Source organism: Hemitrygon akajei, chromosome 7, assembly GCF_048418815.1.
Source record: "Hemitrygon akajei chromosome 7, sHemAka1.3, whole genome shotgun sequence".
Classification (NCBI taxonomy): domain Eukaryota; kingdom Metazoa; phylum Chordata; class Chondrichthyes; order Myliobatiformes; family Dasyatidae; genus Hemitrygon; species Hemitrygon akajei.
The window spans coordinates 169040067-169065186 of NC_133130.1; the positions used below are offsets into that span (position 1 = coordinate 169040067).

Genomic DNA, 25120 nt, shown 5'->3' on the forward strand with positions numbered 1-25120 from the left:
TACAGTTCTGTGCAAAATTCTCAGGCACACATACAGTATATAGCTGGGTGTCTAAGACTGTATTGTTAACATGGAGCAGAAAGCGAGTTTGTAAATCTGCTGGGAGCAAAGGATTTTGGGAAGGGTGAGGGCAGAGAGCTGCGGGAGGGGTCTGGGACAGGTGGCATAGGAGTGCCAGGGGCAGGGGGGTGGTGCGAATGCAGACATAACCCAACCCTGAGACCCCAGGTGAGGTAATTTGTCTCTGTAATGTTTCCCGTTCTCGCTCTTCCCCTTTTCCCAACCATGATTGCCCTCTCCCTGTCCCCTTCCCACTCTCAGCCCACAACAGAGACCCATATCAGAATCAGGTTTATCATCACTCACACGTCATGAAATTGGGTTTTTTTTGGTGGCAGCAGCAGCAGCAGCAGTACGAGTACAGTGTAATACATCTGTTCATTAATGTGGCTATCATGGTGTAATGGTCTTAACAGCAAATCAGTCCATCATGTGGCAGCAATTCAATGCATAAGAATATGCGGACATGGTCAAAAGATTCAGATGTTGTTCAAAACAAACATCAGAATGGGGAAGAAATGTGATCTAAGTGGTTTTGACCATGGAATGATTGTTTGTGCTAGATGGGATGGTTTGAGTATCTCAGATTTTCACGTACCACAGTCTCCAAAGTTAAAAGAGAAAGGTACGAGAAACGTCCAGTGAGTGGCAGTTCTGTGGGTGAAAAGGCCTTGTTGACGAGAGAGGTCAGAGGAGAACGGCCAGATTGGTTCAAACTGGCAGGAAGGCAGCAAAAAGTCAAATAGCCATGCATTACAACAGTTGTGTGCAGAAGAGCATCTCTGAATGCACAACATGTTGAATCTTGAAGTGGATGGGCTACAGCAGCAGAAGACCACACTAGATACACCTCCTGTACCTAATATGGTGGCCACATGTGCTGCACTTTTCGGAGTATTTTTGTTTCAAGACATGGACTAAAACTATTCTAATTGTAACCCACATAAATGTTTCTTCATTGCAACATGCACACTCTCTAGCAAGTGTCTTCATGACAGAAACATGGCTGGAAACATGCATGTATTTTGAACCATATCGATCGATTGCAATGATGTGGCAAGTGCACATGTGGCCGATTGATCACGTGGCAAATCGACTGGCCTTCCTACACATGGAAGGATCTTTTGTTATGTGCGGGCTTTTGAAGGCACGCAATTTTGTTTCAGCGGGCCTAGTTCGTCAGGCAAATCCCATCATGCGAAAAATAAAGCTAATGTTTATTTTCTGATGGGCATTTGTGCATCAGAGAAATTTCAAATATCTTTTGGATGACGCGCATAGATTTTTTTGAATTAATAAAATACAAAAAATGTTATTAACTTGCACTTGATTCATGGTGTTCATGGATGATGGTGAGATTAGCACAGCGTTTGCTGACATTGCAGGGCATGTAGCTATTGGAATGAAGTTGTGTTTGGCGTGTTGAAAATTATGAAGGGGGATAACTCATCAGAGCATGATCAGATCTATCCCATAATACTGATGGAAGCAAAGGAAGAGATTGTTGGGGTTTTGTGTCCTCTTTAGCCACAGGTGATGTTCCAGAAGACTGGAATACACCATAAGACATAGGAGCAGAATTAGGCCATTTGTCCAATTGAGTCTGTTCCACCATTCTATCATGGCTAACCTCTCAACCCCATTCTCCCACCTTCTCCCATAGCATTTGATGCCCTTACTAATCAAGAATCTTAGAGTTGGCCTCCACAGTTGCCTGTGATGGATTCACTACACTCTGGCTAAAGAAATTCCTCCTCACCTCTGTTCTGAAGGGATGCCCTTGAATTCTGAGGCGGTGCCCTCTGGAGAATACCAGTGTTATTCCTTCATTTAAGAAGGGCAACGGGGGTATGTGCATGGAACACTCTATCAAAGGTGGTGGTAGACACGATACATTAGGGACAACTTTGCACTCAATGTCAAGAAGACCAAGGAATTGCTTGTGGACTTCGGGAAAAAGAAGTTGAGGGAAAGCAGAGCAGTGCTCGACAAGGGACCATAAGACCATAAGACACGGAAGCAGAATTACGCACTTGACCCATCGAGTCTGTCCCACCAATCAATCATGGCTGATCATCTGTTCCCCTCCTCAGTCCCACTCCCCAACCTTCTCCCCATGTCCAATCATGTACAATGCACCCAACGACCTGGCCTCCACAGCTGCTTGTGGTAATAAATTCCATAAATTCATCACTCTCTGGCTAAAGAAATTTCTCCGCAGTTCTGTTTTAAACAGATCCTCTTCTATACTGAGGCTATGCCCTCTTGTCCTAGACACCCTATCATGGTATCCCTATCATCCTATCCACATCTACAACGTCTAGACCATTCAACATTAGGAAGGTTTCAATTTGATCCCCCTCCCCCAATCCTTCTAAATTCCAGTGAGTACAGACCCAGAGCCATCAAACATTCCTCGTGTGATAACCCTTTCATTCCCGGAATCACCCTTGTGAGCCTCCTCTGAACCCTCTCCAATGCCAGCACATCTTTTCCTAGAGGAGGAGCCCAAAACTGTTCACAATACTCAAGGTGAGGCCTCACCAGTGCCTTATAAGGTCTCAGCTTATTCCTGCTCTTTTATGCTTCGACCCCTTGAAATAAATGCATACATTGCATTTACCTTCCTCACCACTGACTCAACCTACAAGTTAATCTATAGAGCGTGCTGCACAAGGGCTACCAAGTTCCCTTGCATCTCCGATTTTTGGATCTTCTCCCCACTTAGAAAGTAGTCTGCACATTTATTTCTATTACCAAAGTACATGACCATGCATTTTCCAACATTGTGTTTCATTTGCCATTTTCTTGCCCATTCTCCTTATCTGTCTGTCTTTCTGCAAACTACCTGTTTCCCCAACACTAACTGCCCTCGACCAATCTTTGTATCATCTGCAAACTTGACAACAAAGCCATCTATTCCATCATTTAAATCATTGATATAAAGCATAAAAAGAAACTGTCCCAACATCAACCCCTGCAGAACACCACTAGTCACTAGCAGCCAACCAGAAAAGGATCCTCTTATTCCCACTTGCTACCTCCTACCGATCAGCCAGTGTTCTAACCAATCCAGTAACTTTCCTGTTATACCATGGGCTCCTAACTTTGTAAGCAGCCTCAAGTGAGGCACCTTGTCAAAGGACTTCTCAAATAATTCCAGCAGGTAAATCAGGCAAGATTTTCCCTTCAGGAAACCATGCTGACTTTATCCTATCTTGTCCTGTGTCATCAAGTACTCCGTAACCTCATCTTTAACAATTGACTCCAACATCTTTTCAACAACTAATGTCTATATTTTCCTTTCTGCTGCCTCCCACTTTTCTTAAAAAGTGGAGTGATATTTGCAATTTTTCATCCTCTGGCACTATGCCAGAGTCCAATGATTTTTGAAAGATTATTACGAATGCCTGTACAATATCTACTGATACCTCTTTCAGAATCCTAATATGCAGTTTATCTGGTCCAGGTAGCTATGTATCTTTAGGTTTTTCAGGTCTTTGAGCACCTTCTCCCTTGTAATAGTAACTGCACCCCCTTCTCTTTCTTCACACACTACAGCATCTGGCACACTGCTAGTGTCTTCCACAGTGAAGACTGATGCAAAATATCCATTTAGTTCATCTGCCATCTCCTTGACACCTATTATTATTTCTCCAGCTTCATTTTCTAGCAGTCCTATATCCACTCTCATCACTCTTTTATTTTTTACATATTTGAAAAAGCTTTTTCTATCCACCTTGATATAGTTTGCTAGCTTGCTTTCATATTTCATCTTTTCCCTCCTAATGATTCTTTTAGTTGCTCTCTGTAGGTTTCTGAAAGCTTTCCAATCCTCTATCTTCCCATTTAATTTTTGTTTTGTCGTATACCCTCTCTTTTGCTTTTACAATTTGTCTTCCCTTGTCAGCCACGGTTGTACTATATTGTCATTTGAATACTTCTTTGCTTTTGGAATACATCTATCCTGCACCTTCCTCATTTTTCCCAGAATCTCACCAGAAAATCAGCAGTGGAAAAGTTGAGCTGTTTCATGTTCCTAGGTGTCAATATCTCTGAAGATCTATCCCGGGTCCAACATATTGATGCAATTACAAAGAAGGCACGACAGCAGCTATATTTCATTAGGAGTTTAAGTGTCACGAAAGAAGAAGAAGCTGTTCCTGAAACAATAAGTGTGTGTCCTCAAGCTCCCGCATCTACTCCCTGATGGTAGTAATGAGAAGAGGGCATGTCCTGAATGGTGAGGGTCCTTCATGATGCATGCCGCCTTTTTGAGGTTTTGCTTTTTGAAGATGTCCTCAGTGGTGGGGAGATTGATGCCCGTGATGGGAGCTGGCTGAGTCTGTACCTATTTTTGACTCTGTGCATTGGAGCTTCCATACCAGATGGTGATGTAACCGGTCAGAATACTCTCCACAGTACACTTGCAGAATGCCAAACCTCCTCAAACTCCTAATGAAGTATATCCAGTGGCAGGCCTTCTTCATTATTGCATTCATATGTTGGGTCCAGGATAAATCCTCTAAGGGTTCAGAGGAGTTCACGAGAATGATCCGGGGAATGTAAGAGTTAATATGAGGAGCTTTTGATGGCTCTGGGACTATACTCGCAGGAGTTTAGTAGAACGTTGGAGGATTTCATTGAAGCCTATTTAATATTGAAAGGCCTGGTTCAAAGTTCAAAGTATATTTAGTATCAAAGTATATATAGCCTAGAGATTCGTCTCCTTACAAGCAGTCAGAAAAAAAAGAAACCCAACAGAACCCATTTTAAAAAAGACCATCAAATACCCAACGCGCAGGAATAAAAAAACAAATTGTGCAAACAATAAAAGTAAACAAATAACATTCAGAACTGGAGTTCACAAAAGTAAGACCACAGCCACAAAGTCAGTCATCACTGCGTTGGACATGGAAAGAATGTTTCCTATAGTAAGAGTTTAGCATCATAGGGTACAGCCTCAGAATACAAGGGTGTCCCTTTAGAAGAGAGATGAGAAGGAATTTATTTAGCTAGAGGGTGGAGAATCTGTGGAATTCATTGCTACGGACAGATGTGGAGGCCAAGTCATTGGATAAGTTTAAATTGGAGGTTGATAGGGTCTTGATTAGTCAGGGCATCAAAAGTTTAGGGGAGAAGGGAGGAGAATGAGGTTGACAGAGATAATAATTCCCCCTTTAAGGAAAGGTGGAGCAGACTCAGAAGGTCCAGTGGCCCAATTCTACTTCTATGTCTTATACTTTGAGATGCTGATGCCCAGGAACTTGAAACTGCTCACCCTTTCTACTGCTGGTCACTTGATGAGGACTGGTGTGCAATCTCCCAATTTCCCCTTCCTGAAGTCCATAATTGGTCTTGCTGACGTTGAGTGCAAGGTTGTTGATGTGAAACCACTCAACCAGCTGATCTAGCTTGCTCCTGTCTGCCTCCTCACCACCATCTGACATTCTGCCAACAATAGCTGTGTCATTAGTGAATTTGTAGATGGTATTTGAGCTGTACCTAGCCACATAGTCATGAGTACAAGGACAGAGCAGAGCAGTGGGCTAAACATACATCCTTGAAGTCGGCCTGTCTTGACTATCAGCGAGAAGGGTATGCTATTCAGATCAATCCCTACAAAAACCTTTGCATTGAACCATGTTCTATCCATACTAATATCAATGAAGTCCCAACTGCACATGATAAATTGGCTGAAATCAGATCAGATAGATACAAATAGATTCACTCTACTTATATTTATATTTAAATACTGAGAACTACATCTGTAATTGGGGTGTACAAAATACTGTACAATGTTATGCTCCTGCTCTGCATGATTAATAGCCTTTTCCTAAAGGAGTATGGCTAGAAGTCACACCAGTAGGTAGAATGCTGGCTCAAAATGTGTGATCTAGCCAAGTAAGATGTTAATTACCCACATTTATCCTTGTTCCAACTTAGCTTTGCATACTTTGAAGAAGTCCTTCCTGGAATGACTTGCCAGGGTTGGTGGTGGAGGCTAAAACATTAGGGGTATTTAAGAGCCTCTTGGACAGGCACATGGATGAAAGAAAAATGGAGGGTTATGGGGTAGTGTGGATTTAGTACTTTTTTTTAAGGATCATATGGGTCGGCACAACATGGAGGGCTGAAGGGCCTGTACTGTGCTGTAGTGTTCTAAGGTTCTATGGTTCTAAGTGCATCATCTTTCACAATACTTTTGTCAATGAATGACAAATCATTCTTGGCTCTGGGGAAGATTTAAAGTTTAGCTTTATTTGTCATATGGATGTGGAAATATGAAAACATAAAGTGAAATGCATCCTTTGCATCAAAGACCAACTCAGTCCAATGTTGTGCTGGGGGCAGCCTACAAGTGTTGCCACTCTGTTGGCGCCAACAATAGTATGCCACAACTTAATAATCCTAACGTTTGGGTCTTCGGAATGTGGGAGGAAACTAGAACACCCAGAAGAAACGCAGGAGGTCATGGGGAGAATGTATAAACTCCTTAAAATTGGGGAGGGGCAAGAGTGAATGGAACCCCAATCGGAAATAGTTGGCACTGTAATAATATTACCCTACCATGCTACATGAAATCACTTTTCCTGGCTTGAAGCACTTTAATTGTCAATACAAAATATTCACCATGTTAAGAGATATATGCTTTATGCTTAATATAATAGCAACAGGGTAAACGTTGCCATCGGGACCATTTAAGGGAGACAGCCCTGCACTTTTCCAGGGCTAATGGATAAATACTTGAAGACTTAAAAGAGAGTGACCAGGGTAATGAGATTCCTTTGGAATTATCTAAACAGGAACTCATACAATGTGCAAAGGCTGAAAGGCAATTTTTTAATGTAACCTCTATTGATCTATTTCCTGGAGAAGCTGGCTGCAGAAGAGAGAGTAAGCAAGCATATGAAGTGAACACACACAAAATGCTGGAGGAACTCAGCAGGCCAAGCAGCATCTTTGGCAAAACAGGGAATCTCAATGCTTTGGGTCAAACCCTGTATCACTATTTGTAGAATGTGCAAAAACAGTATGTCTTCTATATCACAAACAAGAGAATATCTGCAGATGCTGGAAATCCAAACAACATACACAAAATACTGGAGGAACTCAGCAGGCCAGGCAGCATCTATGGAAAAGAGTACAGTTGACATTTCGGGCCAAGATCCTTCACCAATCCTGCATAAAAATATTGTCTACTGTTGAGGACACATAAAATTACCCAGTACTGTCTATAAGGAGTTTGTACATTCTCTTCATGACCACATGGGCTTCCTCCAGGTGCTTCGGTTTCTTCCCGCAGTTTAATTGGTCACTGTAAGTTGCCCTATGTTTAAACCAGGGTTAAATTGGGGGATTGCTGGATGGTGCAGCTCGACGGGTCAGAAGGACTGTATTCCAATCATTCAATCAATAAATGGTACTGGTTCTTTAGTAGGGCAACAAGGAAGGCTGGTTCAAAAAAGTGAAAACATAAAGGTGATCTGTGAGGTACTATCATTCCCAAATCTCTTTGCGTCAATACCATTCATTACGTACGGTCATAGAAGACAAAAAAATGAACGTCAGGTAGGAATCAAAATATTGTTGACATCACACAATGAAAATCTACTCCACTCTCCAATCAGCACACACTGTCCTTGGAAGTGTAAAACATGGGAAAGCCAGCAAATATGTACTTCATTGTTCGTGCTTGCGATGAAGAATCAACAAAACAAGTATAAACTTTTATTCAATTTGTGGTCAAAATTCCAAATTTCATTTAACAGTAACCTGTTTATAAGTTATCTTAGATTTAGATTTATTTATCATAGACACTGTGTATCAAAATAAACAGTGAAGTGAGTTGTTTGCATTAACAACCAATACAACTTAGGAATATACTCAGTGTCACATTTCTAGGCCTTACCCTTCGAAGACCACATCTCCTTCCGCTCCACTGAGTATAAAATACAACATCTTTTCAAATAACTTTTCTCAAGCTTGGAATCAAGACTCAAGATTGGTTAATGTCAGTTCCAGTATATATGTGTAAAGGTGAATTCTGTAACTCTGGATCTGAGGTAGCACAAAAAAAATACAAAAGGATAAAAGAATACAATGATAAAAAACACAATAAATATAAATAGATAATATATACATAGGTTGATTGTATGCCTATAAAATGATGTTAGGCATAGAAGTGTCTATGGGAGGCATAATGTGACTGACAGGAAATGATAAAGTAGTGGTGGTTTGCAGTGTGGAGGGGTGGACTAGTGGATGGAGCCTTACTGCTTGGAGAAAATAACCTTATTTTGAGTCTGGTGGTCCTGGCTAGGATACTACACAGACTCCTCCCTGATAGCATTGGGACACACAAACCATGAGCAGGGTGTGTAGAATTCTTCATAGTGTTACTAAACATTTTCTAGCACCTTTCTGAATATATATCCTTGATGGGGGGGTAGGCTGATGCCATCGATGCATTGGGCAGTTTTGACTACCCATTGTAGAGTCTTCCTGGCCGCTGCAGTGCAGCTTCCGTACCAATATGTCCACCGAAGATGATTTGCATGAGGCCACACAACTTCTTGCCTTTGGTCACTGCCTTAGTACTTCAGAAAACTCTGGCACGTCGTGAGCAAGAAACTAAATAGGTTTTAACATGACGAATTGAAACTTGTTCTCCACTGAGCTGGTTTTCTCTCCTGGGTGCTCTATTAACTCCTGTTCTGCAAAGGCTAGACATGCTGAGGTACTGTCATTCCCAAATCTCTTTGCGTCAATACCATTCATTATGTACGGTCATTGTCTTCTCTCCAATCCCCAAGACGCCGTATCTGTCAGTGTTGAATTCTTCCAAATTTACAAAAATAAAAAGTCACTAGATGTAGAGAGCTTATATCTTAAACAACAATTAACTGTGATGGAATATTATACAACATCCCGATCTGTGAGGTTTCCCAAATTTTAGAAGCAAATCTAAAATCAAATATGGTGAAAATGACAAATTTTCAGTCCTTAAACTAACATAAGGCCCCACTTAATGATGACATATCTACACATTCTGAAGAAGGGCCTTGGCTCAAAACATCAGCTTTTTATTCATTTCCATAGATGCTGCCTGGCCTGCTGAGTTCCTCCAGCATTTTGTGTGTGTTTCTCTGGATTTTCAACATCTTCAAAATCTCTTGTATCCATACATTGTAATTTGACACAAATCCACTGAAAACTTTGACAATATGAGAACAAAAACTAAAGTGAGAAGGGCAAAATCTTTGGTTAGCTAGAGCAATCCCACGAATCAGTGTTTTATCTGCAGAGGATGATAATTTTGAAAACTTTACTGCAAATTTACTCATATTTATACTTATGACTGTAAGGTTAAGCACAGCTCCAATGCCATATTCTGTTTAAGTTTGCTGACGACGCCACTGTTGTTGGCTGAATCAAAGGTGGTAACACATCAACATATAGGAGGGAGATCGAAAATCTGGCTGAGTGGTGCCACAACTTGTCCTTTCCACACTGGTTGTTTGTCCATCCTGTTGGATGTGGTCTTTCGCAGATTTCCTCGTGTTTGCTCTTTCATTGATTCTATTGTGTTTGTTGGATTTACTGTGTAAGCCCATAAGTAAACAAATGGTGACATACGTAGACTTTGATAATAAATTTACTTAGAATTTAGAAATTTGCTTAGCTACCACTGTAGTTAGAAGCAATCGTCAGTTGAAGGGGAGACTGTTCATAGAACAAAAACAATATCATTAACTCCCAATATCCGCAACATGAGAGGAGAGGGAGGAATTAACAAATGGCTTGGATGCTTGAGGGTATGTTTTAATAAGCTATGATCTTGGCTGATGCTATAATCTTTACCAAATATTCCGTCAATGTTATTAATCGGAAATAAGCAATAGAATGTTAGCCAAAAGGAGCTTTGACCTATTTACTGTGCATTAGAAGGTTATTGGAATGCACACATTTTAGCATAGTTCAGATAAATTTCCATCATCATATTAAACTTCTTATCCAACTTCCATAAGCATTATATCTAAGGTGAGAGTATCTCTGAAAAATTATACCATCCATCCTTGCATGAAAGTATTAAGCAATTGTTATTTCAGTCTGGTTATGGTCGTACACATTACCTTCTGCACTTTCTCTGCAACTGTGACACTTCATTCTGCGTTCTGTTTCTACTTACCCTGCCCAGGCTTGTGCCCTGGAAACTTTCCAAGGCACAAATCCATGGTCTATCGAGACTAATGGAGGCCTACCACACTATTTACCTTTGTGTTACCTCACAGCACTGAGGGGATGAAGTAATCTGAATGAATTGCACACAGAAGATATTCACTGTACCTCGGGATAGTGACAATAATAAACCAATGTCGGTGGAGTTGTTTGCCAAGCCTGGAGGTTAGGTCGTAAACGTTTTCTGACCAGAGTCGAGGTGACATCATCTGTGCACAATTGAGTGCCAAATGCTCGCACTTATATTGGTATGAAACACGTGCACTCAGCAGAAACAACACTCAACTGTGCATCGATGATGTGACCTTGACTGGTGGCGAAACGTATGTGACCTAACCACCGAGCTCAGCAAACAACCCTAGAAACAAGCAGCCAACCTGAGCTACCGATCTTCTCTTTCATTTCATGATAAACCAAGAGACCAAATTAACTACAAGCATGGCTCATGTATACTCCTCACCCCACAGGTCAATAACAATGTTCCCACTATTCCTTTTGCTGGAAACAGCCAATTCAACACAAAACGGAAGCAGGAGTACGATTGGGCTACAACTTGTCTCAGAATATTTCCATTAAAGATGGAACTTTATTCATGATTAATGTGTCTATTAGTTCTAAGATAGTTCAAAGTTCAAAAGTTTAAAGTATATTTCTAATCAAAGTATGTATACCATACACAACTTTGAGATTCATCTTCTTGCAGGCAGCCACAAAAACAAAGAAATACACTAAAATTCACGAAAAACCCCACATCACAAAGACTGACAAATATCTACAATGTGCTACATCCTTCAGGATACCACAGGTTGTATAGATGCTTCAAAATCATATCTCCCAATGGAAAACTACAGGTTGCGGTTTGCCGTAACTGTAGTCTGGAAGCAGTTTACTTCGTAGAATTGGCATAAGTTTTGTTAACTGTCTGCATTGTCACGGTGTCTTGCCAGCACTATCTTCACTGATCAATAGTTGGATAGCCTCCAATCTGATGACAAGGGCAATTTTTCCCCCAATGCACCCAAGTCTTTTTTCCATTATCCATTCTGATTTCCCACTCATCCTTTACCTGTCTATTAGCCCCCTTCTGAATCCCCTCTTCCTTCCCTTTCCCTCATGATCCACCTTCCCCTTCATCAGATTATTTCTTCTTCAGTCCTTTACCTCTTCCACCTTTCCTCGCCCAGCTTCTCACTTAATCCTCCGTGCCCCACCAACCCACTACTCCCCCCTTGCCTGGTCTCACCAATCACCTGCCAGCTTGTACTCCTTCCCCTCCTCCCACCTTCTTACTCTGGCTTCTGCCCCCTTCCTTTCCAGTCCTGATCAAGGGTCACAGCCAAAACATCAACTGTTTATTCCACTCCATAGATGCTGCCTGACCTGCTGGGTTCCTCCGGTATTTTATGCGTATAGCTCCGTTCAAACATATGGCCCTTCAGATGGCATGCAGCTAAGCAATCAGAAATCCTTAAGCAGATCTTTTTACCCCTTTGTTAAACCGTTGTCAGGCTAGTATTGATAGGAGAGAAGAATGGACCATGGAATAAAGGCAAAGAGGAGGGGACCCAGAAAGAGGAGATGGTTGAGAAGTGAAATAACTTAGCACTGACTAGACTCCTTCCACTAGGTAAGGAATTTGTATGTTCTCCCCATGACCATGTGGCTTTCTTCCAGGTGCACTCATTTCCACCCACAGTCCAAAGACATCCAGGTTGATAGGATAATTGGTCATTGTAATTTGTCCCATGATTAGGGGAGCTTTAAATCGGGGAATTGCTGGGCGGTGCAGCTTGAAGGGCAGGTAGGGCCTTTTCCGCGTGGTATCGCAATGAATAAATAATAAATTAAAAGTCAGATGAACAATAAATAAACCATAGACCTCATCTCTGCCATTCCATGTCGTATCAAATTCAACCATGAAGGGAGGTAATAAAGCAGTAAAGAACCCAATACGTTATTTTTAAAAGTGTGATACATTAATCATGAGAATTCTCACGGTGTCCTTTCCGCATTTAATTTCCCTGTGCGAAATCAATACGAGGAATCTTGAATACAGATCCAATCACCACTCTACAGGTAAGATGCTATATCAATCCATTTTACAACAATGCTAATCTTTATGACAATCATTCCTATGGCTGACAGCAAAAGTTCTTTTGATAACCACATTAAAAATAAAATACTTCCACAGTTCTTTCAGGCAGCTAAAGCAGGTGAAGGATATCAGCAGAGAAAGGGTATTGAATGGCCACACAATGTAAACATAACTCCCTATTACAGAGTAACAGTAACAACAGACTTTCCATTTAAAACTGTTAATAAAATATTGCTTAAAATAATCTTACCATTAGCAAATCTTACACATAAATACCACTAAATGCATTTCTGCCCATTACTAAACATAATACAAGGAGATTACAGTAACATTGTTGTACATTTAAATATATATCATATATGCACTTTATGTCAACTTTTACATCTACAGAATACTTTTTATAATGTTAAACTATTGTATGGGCTGTATGTGACATATGTATTGTGTTTCGCACTTTGATCCCTGAGTAATGTTGTTTCATTGAGCTATATATATGTATAAAATTGAATGACAATAAATCTGAACTTGAACTTCAACTTGATTATTCAATCTTCTATTAATATGGAGTAGGTTAATATGAAGGCCTAGACAGAGTGGACACGGAGAGGGTGATTTCAATAGCAGGAGAGTCTAGGACCAGAGGGCACAGCCTCAGGATACAAGAATGTCCCTTTAGAACAGAGATCTAGAGGAATTTCTTTAGCCAGAGGGTGGTGAATTTGTGGAAATTAATTGACACAGACAGATGTGGAGCCAAGGTATACTTAAAGTGGAGACTGATAGGTTCTTAATTAGTCAGGATGTCCAAGGTTACAGGGAGAAGGCAGGAGAATGGAGAGGTAGTAGATCAGCCATGATTGAATGGTGAAACAGAATCGATGAGCTGAATGGCTTAATTCTGCTTGTTTGTCTTATGGTTTTATAGTGCAATCCTTTGAGAATGACCATCAAAACCGACAAGGGCAGCAAGTGCATACGCACACCACCAACTGCACGTTTCAGCTTGCCAACTCCTGCCGTATTTGGTATCAAAAATAATGTCACTGAATCAGAACCCTGGAATCTGCATCAGAAAGCCCATAGAAGCTCAAGAAAGCATCACACTAACTCTTGCTAAGACCAAGGAGGAATAGTTAGTAAATTCTAGCCTTGACACAGTCATTAAAGATGAGCTATCTGGGAACAGCTGACTCAAATCTTTAATACATGAATTCTTTTCTAAAGCTTTAACAGCGCAATAAATTTGTTCAACTTACAGGTTCAATCTTCAGAGCATTCCTGTAGCTACCAAAGAGGGCTGCTTGGCTCTTCAAAAATGCACGAGCAACTCCATCCCCAGTGGTTGTTGAAACTTTCTTAAGTCGGTTCTTCAGTGCTGCCAGCTGTGTGTAGGAATGATGATAAAGGAGGAAGAAAAGAAAATCAGTACACTCTCAAAATGGGCAATGCAATATCCTCTGTACAATCTACCCTCAAACCGGGCAATACAATATCCTCTGTACAATCTACCCTCAAACCAGGCAATACAATATCCTCAATTCAAACCCACTCTCAAAATGGGCAATGCAATATCCTCTGTACAATCTACCCTCAAACCAGGTAATGTAATATCCTCTGTACAATCTACCCTCAAACCGGGCAATGCAATATCCTCTGTACAATCTACCCTCAAACCGGGCAATGCAATATCCTCTGTACAATCTACCCTCAAACCGGGCAATGCAATATCCTCAATTCAAACCCACTCTCAAACCGGGCGATGCAATATCCTCTTTACAATCTACCCTCAAACCGGGCAATGCAATATCCTCTGTACAATCTACCCTCAAACCAGGCAATGCAATATCCTCTGTACAATCTACCCTCAAACCGGGCAATGCAATATCCTCTGTACAATCTACCCTCAAACCGGGCAATGCAATATCCTCTGTACAATCTACCCTCAAACCAGGCAATGCAATATCCTCTGTACAATCTACCCTCAAACCGGGCAATGCAATATCCTCTGTACAATCTACCCTCAAACCGGGCAATGCAATATCCTCTGTACAACCTACCCTCAAACCGGGCAATGCAATATCCTCAATTCAAACCCACTCTCAAACCGGGCGATGCAATATCCTCTATACAATCTACCCTCAAACCGGGCAATGCAATATCCTCTGTACAATCTACCCTCAAACCGGGCAATGCAATATCCTCTGTACAATCTACCCTCAAACCGGGCAATGCAATATCCTCTATACAATCTACCCTCAAACCGGGCAATGCAATATCCTCTGTACAATCTACCCTCAAACCGGGCAATGCAATATCCTCTGTACAAACTACCCTCACGCCGGGAAATGCAATATCCTCTATACAATCTACCCTCAAACCGGGCAATGCAATATCCTCTGTACAATCTACCCTCATGCCGGGAAATGCAATATCCTCTATACAATCTACCCTCAAACCGGGCAATGCAATATCCTCTGTACAATCTACCCTCAAACCGAGCAATGCAATATCCTCTGTACAATCTACCCTCAAACCGGGCAATGCAATATCCTCTGTACAATCTACCCTCAAACCGGGCAATGCAATATCCTCTGTACAATCTACCCTCAAACCAGGCAATGCAATATCCTCTGTACAATCTACCCTCAAACCGGGCAATGCAATATCCTCTGTACAATCTACCCTCAAACCAGGCAATGCAATATCCTCTGTACAACCTACCCTCAAACCGGGCAATGCAATATCCTCAATTCAAACCCACTCTCAAACCGGGCGATGCAATATCCTCTATACAATCTACCCTCAAACCGGGCAATGCAATATCCTCTGTACAATCTACCCTCAAACCAGGCAATGCAATATCCTCTGTACAATCTACCCTCAAACCGGGCAATGCAATATCCTCTATACAATCTAGCCTCAAACCGGGCAATGCAATATCCTCTGTACAATCTACCCTCAAACCGGGCAATGCAATATCCTCTGTACAATCTACCCTCACGCCGGGAAATGCAATATCCTCTATACAATCTACCCTCAAACCGGGCAATGCAATATCCTCTGTACAATCTACCCTCAAACCGGGAAATGCAATATCCTCTATACAATCTACCCTCAAACCGGGCAATGCAATATCCTCTGTACAATCTACCCTCAAACCGGGCAATGCAATATCCTCTGTACAATCTACCCTCAAACCGGGCAATGCAATATCCTCTGTAACAATCTACCCTCAAACCGGGCAATGCAATATCCTCTGTATAATCTACCCTCAAACCGGGCAATGCAATATCCTCTATACAATCTACCCTCAAACCGGGCAATGCAATATCCTCTGTACAATCTACCCTCGAACCGGGCAATGCAATATCCTCTGTACAATCTACCCTCGAACCGGGCAATGCAATATCCTCTGTACAATCTACCCTCAAACTGGGCAATGCAATATCCTCTGTACAATCTACCCTCACACCGGGAAATGCAATATCCTCTGTACAATCTACCCTCAAACCGGGAAATGCAATATCCTCTGTACAATGTACCCTCAAACCGGGCAATGCAATATCCTCTGTACAATCTACCCTCAAACCGGGCAATGCAATATCCTCTATACAACCCACTCTCAAACCGGGCAATGCAATATCCTCTGTACAATCTACCCTCAAACCGGGCAATGCAATATCCTCTGTACAATCTACCCTCAAACCGGGCAATGCAATATCCTCTGTACAATCTACCCTCAAACCGGGCAATGCAATATCCTCTATACAACCTACACTCAAACCGGGCAATGCAATATCCTCTGTACAATCTACCCTCAAACCAGGCAATGCAATATCCTCTGTACAATCTACCCTCAAACCGGGAAATGCAATATCCTCTGTACAATCTACCCTCGAACCAGGCAATGCAATATCCTCTGTATAATCTACTCTCAAACCAGGCAATGCAATATCCTCTGTACAATCTACCCTCAAACCGGGCAATGCAATATCCTCTGTACAATCTACCCTCAAACCGGGCAATGCAATATCCTCTATACAATCTACCCTCAAACCGGGCAATGCAATATCCTCTGTACAATCTACCCTCAAACCGGGCAATGCAATATCCTCTGTACAATCTACCCTCACGCCGGGAAATGCAATATCCTCTATACAATCTACCCTCAAACCGGGCAATGCAATATCCTCTGTACAATCTACCCTCACGCCGGGAAATGCAATATCCTCTATACAATCTACCCTCAAACCGGGCAATGCAATATCCTCTGTACAATCTACCCTCAAACCGGGCAATGCAATATCCTCTGTACAATCTACCCTCAAACCGGGCAATGCAATATCCTCTGTACAATCTACCCTCAAACCGGGCAATGCAATATCCTCTGTATAATCTACCCTCAAACCAGGCAATGCAATATCCTCTATACAATCTACCCTCAAACCGGGCAATGCAATATCCTCTGTACAATCTACCCTCGAACCGGGCAATGCAATTTCCTCTGTACAATCTACCCTCAAACCGGGCAATGCAATATCCTCTGTACAATCTACCCTCAAACTGGGCAATGCAATATCCTCTGTACAATCTACCCTCGAACCAGGCAATGCAATATCCTCTGTACAATCTACCCTCAAACCGGGAAATGCAATTTCCTCTGTACAATCTACCCTCAAACCGGGCAATGCAATATCCTCTGTACAATCTACCCTCACACCGGGAAATGCAATATCCTCTGTACAATCTACCCTCGAACCGGGAAATGCAATATCCTCTGTACAATCTACCCTCAAACCGGGAAATGCAATATCCTCTGTACAATCTACCCTCAAACCGGGCAATGCAATATCCTCTGTACAATCTACCCTCAAACCGGGCAATGCAATATCCTCTATACAACCCACTCTCAAACCGGGCAATGCAATATCCTCTGTACAATCTACCCTCAAACCGGGCAATGCAATATCCTCTGTACAATCTACCCTCAAACCGGGCAATGCAATATCCTCTGTACAATCTACCCTCAAACCGGGCAATGCAATATCCTCTATACAACCTACCCTCAAACCGGGCAATGCAATATCCTCTGTACAATCTACCCTCAAACCGGGCAATGCAATATCCTCTGTACAATCTACCCTCAAACCGGGAAATGCAATATCCTCTGTACAATCTACCCTCGAACCAGGCAATGCAATATCCTCTGTATAATCTACTCTCAAACCAGGCAATGCAATATCCTCTGTACAATCTACCCTCAAACCGGGCAATGCAATATCCTCTGTACAATCTACCCTCGAACCAGGCAATGCAATATCCTCTGTATAATCTACTCTCAAACCAGGCAATGCAATATCCTCTGTACAATCTACCCTCAAACCGGGCAATGCAATATCCTCTGTACAATCTACCCTCGAACCAGGCAATGCAATATCCTCTGTATAATCTACTCTCAAACCAGGCAATGCAATATCCTCTGTACAATCTACCCTCAAACCGGGCAATGCAATATCCTCTTTACAATCTACCCTCAAACCAGGCAATGCAATATCCTCTGTACAATCTACCCTCAAACTGGGCAATGCAATATCCTCTGTACAATCTACCCTCAAACCGGGCGATGCAATATCGTCTGTACAATCTACCCTCAAACCAGGCAATGCAATATCCTCTGTACAATCTACCCTCAAACTGGGCAATGCAATATCCTCTGTACAATCTACCCTCAAACCGGGCAATGCAATATCCTCTGTACAATCTACCCTCAAACCGGGCAATGCAATATCCTCTGTACAATCTACCCTCACGCCGGGAAATGCAATATCCTCTGTACAATCTACCCTCAAACCAGGTAATGCAATATCCTCTGTACAATCTACCCTCAAACCGGGCAATGCAATATCCTCTGTACAATCTACCCTCAAACCGGGCAATGCAATATCCTCTGTACAATCTACCCTCAAACCGGGCAATGCAATATCCTCTATACAACTTACCCTCAAACCGGGCAATGCAATATCCTCTGTACAATCTACCCTCACACCGGGAAATACAATATCCTCAATTCAAACCCAATCTGAAACTGGGCAATGCAATATCCTCTATTCAGCCCCACGATAAAAGGTTAACCTCCCTGGCAGTAATTTCTTAAAATATTACATTATTAATATTGTTATGGATTACAGAATATTATAGAATATTGATATAGATTACACAATATTTTATATATTAAGCACTGTGCAAAAGTCTTAGGCACCCTAGATATACATATGACTTTTGCACAGATATAAGACTTTTGCACAGCATTGTATTTGTCAACGTGGAGCTGAGAGCAAGTTTGTAAATCTGGCGGAGGCAAAGGATGCTGGGGATGGTGAGGGTGGAGAGTCGTGGGAGGAGTGTAGGAGATGGCAGATAAGGTGTGCCGGGGCAGGGAGTGGTGTAGGTGCAAACACACCCAGCCCTGAAACACCAGGCAAAGTCACGTAATTCTAAACTATTGGCTTATTGAGCACTACAAAGTGTCCCTCTGGTGATTCCCAATCCCTCCCCTCTCCCTTTTTCTTTTCCCCAACCATGATTCCCCTCTCCCTGTCCCCTCTTCATTCTCAATACATAATAGAGAACCATATGAGAATCAGTTTTATCATCACTCATATATGTCATGAAATTAGGTTTTTTTGTGGCAGCAGGACAGTGCAACACATAAAATGACTATAGTACTGTGCAAATGTCTTAGGCACCCTAGCTATGACTTCTTCACAGTACAGTATATAAATACTGAATACTGTAATCCTATGGAAATGTTGTGGAAGGACCTGAAGTAAGCAGTTCTTGCAAGGAAGCCCACCAACATCCCAGAGTTGAAGCAGTTTTGTAAGGAGGAATGGCCTAAAATTCCTCTAAGCCAATGTGCAGGACTGATCAACAGTTACTGGAAACGCAAACAATATATAAAAGGCCGCACCGGGAGCACTGGACGCAGTATACCACACCAGTTGACTCACAGGTGAAGTGTGGACCGGTGAGGCGACACTTCACCTGTGAGTCGGCTGGTGTGGTATACTGCGTCCAGTGCTCGCAGTGTGGCCTTTTATATATTGGTGAGACCTGACGCAAACTGGGAGACCGTTTCGCTGAACACCTACGCTCTCTCCGCCAGAGAAAGCAGGATCTCCCAGTGGCCACACATTTTAATTCCGCGTCCCATTCCCTTTCTGATATGTCTATCCATGGCCTCCTCTACTGTCAAGATGAAGCCACACTTAGGTTGGAGGAACAACACATTATATTCCGTCTGGGTAGCCTCCAACCTGATGGCATGAACATTGATTTCTCTAACTTCTGTTAATTCCCCTCCTCCCCTTCTTTCCCCATCCCTGATTTATTTATTTCCCCCCTCCCTTCTTTCTCCCTACGCCTCCCGTCCCATGATCCTTTCCCTTCTCCAGCTCTGTATCCCTTTTGCCAATCACCTTTCCAGCTCTTAGCTTCACCCCATCCCCTCTGGTCTTCTCCTACCATTTCACATTCCCCCCCCCCCCTCCACTTTCAAATCTCATACTATCTTTTCTTTCAGTTAGTCCTGACGACGGGTCTCGGCCCGAAACGTCGACAGTGCTTCTTCCTATAGATGCTGCCTGGCCTGCTGCGTTCCACCAGCATTTTGTGTGAGTTACCGGAAACGTTTGGTTGAAGTTACTGCTGTACAATGGGGGTCACACCAGTTACTGAAAGCAAAGGTTCACATACTTCACATTCTTTTCCAACAAATACATGTAATATTGGATCGTTCTTCTCAATAAATAAATGAGCAAGTATAATGTATTTTTTTGGTGTTATTTATTTAATTGGGTTCTCTTTATCTAGTTTTAGGTCATACGTGAACATCTAGGTGGGGTGGCAGGGTAGGGATACATCTCCACCAAAGGAGGTCTAAGGAGCCCTTTCCCTTCACTAGTCTGTAGGTCACCCTTGGACAAGGTGTAGCACCTGCTTAGCCACCAGATAACGGTCAAGTGAAGCCACGGGAGCAGGAGGTGGATAGTCGCGTGACCAGCTGGTACATATCACAAGTCCTGGCTATGTGACCACTGATGCCAGGCAGACAATCTCTGAAGAGTATTGATAATGACTGGGGTGGGGGTGGGGGTCACCTATCTTGAAATGACACTGCTCAATAGAAGGCAATGGCAACGAATGTCTGTAGAAAAATTTGCCAAGAACAATCATGGTCATGGAACGACTTTGATCGCCCATGTCATACGACATTGCACATAATGAATGAACTATATATATATATATCACCAATGGTCATAATGAAAGATTTTGAGGATCAGTTGGAAGGATAGGCACACTAACACCAACATGAACATCATCTCCACCATGATCAAACAATACCAACTCCCAAGGATAGGTCATGTCATCCAGATGTGTAACTCACTTTTCCCTAACAGATACTTTACTCTCAGTTGAAAGAAGGTGAGCAAACCCCTGGTGGGCAAAGGAAATGCTCCAAAGACGATATCAACATCAACCTGAAGAAATTGAACATCACATCTAAAAACTTGAAAGACTTTGCACTCAACAGATACACCTGAGGTAAATCAGTTCAAGAGGCAGTTGCGCTACGAGAATAACCTCAGCAGTTAGGCAAAGAACAAGCGGCAGCTGTGAAAAGAGAGACTGAACAACCAAAGGACCACACCACCAAACGCAGACTCCATTTACTCTTGCCCACATTGCTCCTACATATGACGATCCCAGATTGGCCTCTATAGTCACTCGTTCAAAGTTCAAAAGTACATTCATTATCAAAGTATTTATACATTATGCAACCTTGAGATTTGTCTCCTTGCAGGCAGCCACAGAACAAAGAAACCCAAGGGAACCCATAAAATTGTGCAACCAATTTTTAAAAAAGCAAATAGCATTTCGAGCAGAAGTGAGTCCTCAGATGCGAAGCCCAGAGCAGCCGGAGCAGGCCACAGCCTCAACCTGAGTTCATCCCAGAGGGGCGTAAGCATGATGGAGTCCCCAGACATGAAACCTGGAGCAGGCAACAGCTTCAACGCAGTGCATAACAGGGTACATGTCGTGGAGCAGCAAAGCAGAACTGGCCTGACCCTTGCCTTTGGTCTCAGCAATCCTTTTCAATCCATCTGGCCTGGGTTGTTTATTAGACCAGACCCACTATATATATAGTGATTCCCACTGAAAAGGAACAAATCTAGTCTGAATAAAAATCTACATTACATTTTTAGACTGCTTTCATCTTTATTTATAATCTAAGCTCCAAAACTGTCAGTAGACTAGAAACCTTGATTCATTATAATTCAGTTGATATTACTGCAGAATGTTTGCATTTATAGTTTGTCAGTGAAAGGATATGTTAAGTTTGTCACTTTACCAAGTGATATGAGGGAATATTGGCCATCTAATTTAAAATCAGATTTCAGATTCATTTATCACATGTACATTGAAATATACAATGTTTGCTTGCTTCATACAAGGTGCCGTTTGCTTCATCAGGTTCTCAGCCTGAAACATCAACTGTTTATTTCCCTCCACAGATGCAGCCTGACCTGCTGAGTTCCTCCAGCATTTTGTGTGTGTTGCTCTGGATTTCCAGCATCTGCAGAATCTCTTGTGTTTATATGCACAGGGCTGATTATTTTTCTATTACTATGTATTGCATTGTACTGCTGTTGCAAAGACAACTCACGACCAATGCCAGTGATTTTAAACCTGATTCTGATTCATTGAGTATCCAAAATATCCTGAGTCAGCAGGTCATATTCCTTGTCTTCAGAAGAAAATCTGCTCTGCAACGTTAAGAAGACATGCCAGTGCAGGAGAGCATGGAAAGCAGATAGCTCATGTAGGAAGAAGAATCTGGCACAACTCAAGACAGATGAAATTAGACATGCAATTTGTGATGGCATTCAAACACCAAAGGAAAAATGGACCCGATCAAATACTACCAATTGAAAACTGAGTAGTAATAAGGCTTTTTATAAGATGCAATGGTGTCAAGTATTATACATCTTTTCTGTTATTAGTTTTGAAGCAATATACCAAAAGCCTTGTTTGGGATTGAGGTAGGACATAATAGAAATGTACTTGGAGTTGTTAGATTGACAATGATTGAGATGACAGCAGTCATGGCAGGGAAAGTAAAACAGAGGTAGAGGATATCCCAATGGGAAAATTAACTGTCATGTATTTTGTGATATAAAAGACAGAAAAAGAATTGAGAGAATTCGAGTCATAGCTACCGGCAGCAGACAGTGATGTAAAACTAGATGCAATGCTAAATAACAGTGGAGATGGGATGACTTTTAGAATATCGATCATTGCACCAAGAATTCTATCAAATACAAGTCATTGTCATAGAACACTACAGCAAACAAACAGGCCTTTTAGTCCATATATTCTGTTCCTAATCTATTAATAGGCATAGTCCCAATGATCTGCACCTGGACCACAGTAATCCATACTCCTCCCATCCATATACCGATCCAAATTTCTTTTAAATACTGAAATCAAACCTGCATCCAGCACTTCCACTGGTAGCTCAAGCCACACTCTCACCACCCTCTGAGTGAAGAAGCTCCCCAAATGGTTTAACAATTATACTGACAATAAAATGATTAATTTAGTGCTCTCTTGACTGTGCTTCTCATCACACACTATAAATTTCAGTGACATGTATCTCAGCTCGTGCCAAGTCCCATTCACCTCTGTGGATTTACTTCTTTTTATACGTACACGATGCTGGAAGAACTCAGCAGGGCAGGCAGCATCTGTGAGAAAAGAGTAGCCAACGTTTCGGGCCGAGACCCTTCATCAGGAATGGGGGGGGTGGGGGGGGAAGAGAGGGCCGAAGCCCAGTAATAGAAATAGGGGAGGGGGAAGGGCTAGAGGCGCCAGGTGGTGAACCAATCAGAGGAAGAATAAAGGGGGGAGGGGATAAGCATGAAAGAACTGTAGAGAACAGGACCCCACCACCCAGCACATCTTTCCCTCCCTACCCCTCTCAGCTTTTCACAGGGATCGTTCCCTCCACGACTACCTGGTCCACACGTCCCTCCCCACAGAACTCCCACCCGGCACTTATCCCTGTAAGCGCAAATGCTACACCTGTCCCCACACCTCCCCCCTTACCACCATTCCGGGCCCCAGACAGTCCTTCCAGGTGAGGCAACACTTCACCTGTGAGTCTGCTGGAGTTGTCTACTGCATCCGGTGCTCCTGGTGCGGCCTCCTCTACATCGGCGAGACCCGACGCAGATTGGGGGACCGCTTCGTCGAGCACCTCCGCTCCGTCTGTCACAATAAACAGGACCTCCCGGTTGCCACCCACTTCAACTCTGCCTCTCATTCCCATCTAGATATGTCCATACATGGCCTCCTCTACTGCCATAATGAGGCCAAACTCAGGTTGGAGGAGCAACACCTCATCTACCGTCTGGGTAGCCTCCAGCCTGGTGGTATGAACATTGAATTCTCCAATTTCCAGTAATTCCCTCCCCCTCCCCCCTTATCCTAGGTTCCTCTCTGCCTCTCTCCCCTTTCAACTTTCTGCTCCTTTACCTCTACAGTTCTTTCATGCTTATCCCCTCCCCCCTTTATTCTTCCTCTGATTGGTTCTCCACCTGGCGCCTCTAGCCCTTCCCCCTCCCCTATTTCTATTACTGGGCTTCGGCCCTCTCTCCCCCCCCCCCCCCCACCATTCCTGATTAAGGGTCTCGGCCCGAAACGTTGGCTACTCTTTTCTCTTTGCTGCCTGACCTGCTGAGTTCTTCCAGCGTCGTGTACGTATTCTTTGATCCATAGCATCTGCAGTTGTATTTTTGTGTTTTACTTCTTTTTATCAAGCTGTTTTTCGGCCCTTTACCTACTTAATCCAATTATTGGTCAAGGTTTCTCTGATTGTGGGTTCTCACATATACCCGATTTCCCACATCATATAGGCCTTCATCTGGTCAAGCCCTATTCTGAATCCAAACTCTGCCATAACACCTCTTTAAGTACCTTAATATCTCATCAAATTTTATTTTTTGAACACATTTCTGAAATGTCTTGAGTTGCTTAACTCCTCACAAACACATGTTGTAAATAATACAGCGATGAAGGGTTTTTGGATTGGACTGTATAATTGTTAATGGACCACTTTGTTGAGCACCGATGCTCCATTCGCCTGAAGTGGAATTTTCCAGTGGCCAACTATTTTAATTCCTATTCCTATTCCCATTCCTGTTCTGACATGTCAGTCGGAACACAATGAGGCCACTCTCAGGGTAGAGGCGCAACACCTCATATTCCATCTAGGTAAACACCAACCTGATAGCATGAACATCGATTTCTCCTTCTACTAGTTTTAGCCTCCCTCTTTCTTCTTCTTCTATTCCCTACTCTAGCCACCTATCTCTTCTTCTCACCTGCCTATAACCTCCCTGGGCGCCCCTCCTCTTTCCTTTTCTCCCAAGGTCCATTCTCCTCTCCTAACAAGATTCCTTCTTCTCCAACCCATTACTTGCCCCCCACCTGAAGGTAAATAAATCCCTTGGTCCTGATGGGATGCATCCCAGGGTGCTGAAGGAATTGGCAGAGGTTATAGTAGACGCATTGGTAATCATTTATCAAAACTCTCTAGATTCTGGGCAGGTCCAGGCGGATTGGAAGACAGCAAACATCACAGCACTTTTTTAAAAAGGA

General features: G+C 42.6%; 1 protein-coding gene across 7 annotated transcripts in view; it reads right to left on the reverse strand.

Moving 5' to 3' along the window:
* Positions 1 to 25120, reverse strand: part of dennd1a (DENN/MADD domain containing 1A) — a 618210-nt gene that overhangs the window by 188528 nt on the left and 404562 nt on the right. For all 7 annotated transcript variants that reach the window (XM_073052569.1, XM_073052565.1, XM_073052563.1 and 4 more), the window contains exon 13: positions 13654 to 13779. In XM_073052569.1, the coding sequence (XP_072908670.1) occupies positions 13654 to 13779 (126 nt within the window). The remainder of the gene's footprint in view (positions 1 to 13653; positions 13780 to 25120) is intronic.